General features: G+C 67.1%; 1 protein-coding gene across 1 annotated transcript in view; it reads left to right on the top strand.

The window, feature by feature from the left end:
• Window positions 1-3,799, top strand: part of WNK2 (WNK lysine deficient protein kinase 2) — a 106,403-nt gene that overhangs the window by 48,500 nt on the left and 54,104 nt on the right. The window contains exons 12-17 of the mRNA XM_029919702.1: window positions 5-70; window positions 1,772-2,065; window positions 2,445-2,494; window positions 3,147-3,315; window positions 3,401-3,517; window positions 3,645-3,799. The exon at window positions 3,645-3,799 is cut by the window's right edge and continues 5 nt beyond it. Coding sequence (XP_029775562.1) covers window positions 5-70; window positions 1,772-2,065; window positions 2,445-2,494; window positions 3,147-3,315; window positions 3,401-3,517; window positions 3,645-3,799 — 851 coding nt within the window. The remainder of the gene's footprint in view (window positions 1-4; window positions 71-1,771; window positions 2,066-2,444; window positions 2,495-3,146; window positions 3,316-3,400; window positions 3,518-3,644) is intronic.

Raw genomic sequence — 3,799 nt, 5'->3', positions numbered from 1 at the left:
GCAGCCTCCCCAGCCGAGCGCCGCGCACCCTCCTGAGCAGCCGGCTCCGGCGGGCGGCGCGGGGAGCCAGGTAAGCCGCCCGCCACGCGTCCTTAGCTGCTGCGCCGGGAGGACCTCTGGCCTCCGCTTCTCCACGGGCAGGGGGCGGAGGAGGGGGCCGTCTGTCCCTGGGCTGTGGCTTCTCATTCAGCATGTAGCATGCTGCTGTCTCCAGAGCCGGGGCTGTAGAAGTTGGGGTGACTGATGGTTCCACCATTGGGCCCTTCAGAGGGTCAGTAGCAGCCGCCTGTGGTGGCGATGGTGATGATGGTGCAGCGTGAGGCCCCTAGCCAGGCCTCCTGCAGGCGGGTCTAGCAGCCTTCGTGTTGTCGCGTCAAGTCCGCTCCGGGCTGGGCGCCTGGGCGCCTGGGGGCCGGGCTCTGAGGAAGTGGACAGGCAGTGCTGAGGGCACACAGCTTTGGGTTTCAGGATGGCCAGAGCAGACAAGGATGACACCCGGGGCCACATGGCACCTAGGCGGCTTGCCATGCGGACAGTGAAGGACCAGCCTTCCCCAAACTCCATGCACCAGTTGGAGCTCTAAGCTGTTTTCCAGCCTCATGTGAGGAGAGGAGCAGGAGTGGGGGGGGCCTCTCGCCTGGGAGCTTGTTCCTTGGGGACCTCGCCTGCCCCCCCCCGCCCCCCCGGGCTCTAAGCCTCAGCAGCCGTGTGGGTGCAGTGAGCCAGTTGCCTTCTGAGGTTAGCTGCCTCTCCCGGGTGGCGGGGCCAGCAGCTCCCCCCAGCTTTGCCGCGAAGACGCGCCTGCAGAACTCCTGGGCGGGCCAGTGTGGTGGCTCTCGCCCCTCCCGGCCGTTACTCCTCGGTGCCTGTCTCCACAGAGGAGCTGGTGCTGGCGAAGGAAGGGGTGGGGGTGTTGGCCACGGGGGGGCAGAGGAGGCGCCGCAGTCGGGTGCAGACCCGACGAGCACCTGCCTGGTCCGGTGCGCCGGACTCACCAGGCCGGGGTGACGTGGGGGCCCGGGCTTTGCAGTGTCAGGGCCTGGTGTGCGGGGTCACGGGGGCAGGCGCTGCATGCCCACCGGCTGCTGGCCATGCCTGGCGGCCTCCTGCTGGCTGTGGTTTACGAACGCGCCCGTCTGGCCGCCTCATGGCCTCTCTGTGCGGAGAGCAGACTCCCCTGAACGCAGCAGCTGGGGGTCCCCCAGGGGGAGAAGGGGGTGCGGCGCTCACATCTGATCCGCTCACGGCGTTGCTGAGTGTCGCACGCTAGTGGCAGGCCTTTGTGTTCCTGGCCTCCACCCGGAGGCAGGGGGATGGAGGCGCTCACTCTTTCCGCGGGGGCCCGCCTTCCACCTTCTCAGGGTCTGTGAGAGCCCGGCCCGCGTCCTGAATCGCCCACCGCAGGCCAAGGACCCTGCTCCTCCCGCACGCAGCCGATGGAAGGCCGGGGCAGCGTGTGGGCCAGGTCCCTCCGTGGCCCTGGGGGCCCCTGTCTGGTATCGAGTACTCGCCACCGGGAGAGCTTCTGCACTCGACTCAAGTTCATAAGTGAAGGGTGGTTTCAGGTTTGACTGTACACAGAGACCTGTGAGTGCCTGTCCTTAGTGGTTTCTGTTGAATCTGTGTTAATGCGCCCTGAGGCCAGAGGCCGGATTGCAGAGGAGCGCCCATCACACAGCCCCGCAGCAGGCTCAGCTGCTTGGCCCAGGACCCCCACCTCCCCTTGGCCGAGGTGTGGCTGGCACTCCAGCTGGCCTTCCTGTCCCCCCAGATCCTGCTTGGCCACCCACCTCCGTACGCTATGGACGTCACCGCCCAGATCCCCGCGGGGCCCGTGCCGGCCACCATCCTCTCCCCACCTCTGCCCGAAGCTTTGCCTCCTGCTATCCCCGAGCTGCCTCAGCTCCCCAGCTCCCTGGCACCCGCAGTGGTGGTGGCCTCTCAGAACTTGCCTGTCCAGACCGCCCCGCTCCTGCCACCCGCCACCCACCCGCCACCACCTGCCGGGCCCGGAGTCGCCAGTCCCTGCCCTGCCGTGCAGCTGACGGTGGGGCCGGCCCTGGAAGTATGTACCCCTGCCCCCCCCCCCGCCCCGTCCTGGTGCTGCCCCCGACTCCTGACCCCAGTGGCCTCTGCACAGTGGTCTCAGGTCTCAGCTCTGGAAGTTGGGACCCACTCAGGAAGATGCAGGCGCTGTCCTCACCTTCCCGCTGGGACAGTGTGGTGTCCCTGGGTAGGGGGACGGAAGGCCCATGTGCTCTCCCGAGGGGGTGATTGCAGCGGCATGGCAGCCGGCTGGCCCCAGCTCTCCGGAATTCCACGAGACCGAAGCTCTCGTGCCTGCCCCCTTGTGCAGTCGGGGTCTGGGACCGGCTTCCTGGGGGGACAGCAGGCCACGTGGGGGGCCGGGGTAACCTGTCCTCCTGTCTGTGGTTTGGTTTCAGGAGCAGGCCTCTCAGGACAAGCAGCCTGGTGGCCCACAGAGCTGCGACAGGTACCAGCCCGCGGGCTCCCACGTCCACCCAGCCCCCCCGCTGCCCTCGCTCTCACGGGGCACCGCTTCTAGCCGCGCCCTTGTTTCCGAGCCTGACTTGTGAGGTCCTCTGGGGTCTGTGGTGCCTGGCGTGTACCAGAGGGGAGGCCGTGGACAAAGAGTGGGCCGAGTGTGGCCCGCATCCCCAGCCTCCCGGCTCCGTGGCTGCCAGCCACCTGTCTTTTGTCTACTCACAGAGCTGGTCACATGGGGGGACAGAGCAGGATGCGGGAAGTGATCGTGTGTTCCAGAGTGCCCACACCAGAGTCAGTGCCGTGCAAACCTTTTTCAAACCCTGCCACGGCCCCCGGCGGTTCTCGAGTTCCTATTACACAGATGGGGAAGCTGAGGCCCAGGGAGGATTTCTTAATGCTGTCTCCGGTGAGCCAGCGGGGCCTGAGTCACAGCTCAAGAGTCAGGGACGACAGAGGTCCCAGGTCAAAGAGCCCCACGAGCCCAGTGCCACTCAGGACAGGCCTTACAGTAGGAAAAGGGGATGGGGGCCCTGAAGGCGGAATCAGGGCTGGCCTCACACCCTTCAGCTTTTCTGGCTATTTCCTGATCCCACATGAGGCCTGCCTGCAGGTGGCCATAACTTTGGGTTTCCACACAGTTACGGAGGCTCTGACATTCCTTCTGGAAGAGAGATGAGCGACAGCTGTGAGGGTGCGTTTGGCAGCGGGAGGCTGGAGGGCCGGGCCGCCCGGAAACATCACCGCAGGTCCACGCGTGCACGCTCCCGCCAGGAGAGAGCCAGCCGCCCCCGGCTCACCATCCTGAACGTGAGCGGCCGGGCAGGGCGGGCCACGGGCGCGGGGCTCCCTGGACGCGGCCCACTCGTGGTCTCACCGCCTGCGTGTCCTGCAGGTGTGCAACACAGGCGACAAGATGGTGGAGTGCCAGCTGGAGACGCACAACCACAAGATGGTGACATTCAAGTTTGACCTGGACGGGGACGCGCCTGACGAGATCGCCACCTACATGGTGAGGCCGGGTGTCTCCCCTGACACAGCGAGGCCATCTTCTGCTCCCGCCCTCCCCGGGGGGCGCTGCTGCTGTCCCTGAGCGGTGCGTCCCCCCGCCCCCAGCAGGGCTGCCTGTGCCCTTGCAGGTGGAGCACGACTTCATCCTGCAGGCCGAGCGAGAGACGTTCATTGAGCAGATGAAGGACGTCATGGACAAGGCCGAGGACATGCTCAGCGAGGACGCGGACGCCGACCGCGGCTCCGACCCTGGGGCGAGCCCGCCGCACCTCGGCCCCTGCGG

The sequence above is a fragment of the Suricata suricatta genome, chromosome 13 (assembly GCF_006229205.1).
Source record: "Suricata suricatta isolate VVHF042 chromosome 13, meerkat_22Aug2017_6uvM2_HiC, whole genome shotgun sequence".
Lineage (NCBI taxonomy): Eukaryota > Metazoa > Chordata > Mammalia > Carnivora > Herpestidae > Suricata > Suricata suricatta.
Note: the sequence above shows the minus strand (reverse complement) of the source record. Positions and strands in the feature narration are given on the sequence as shown.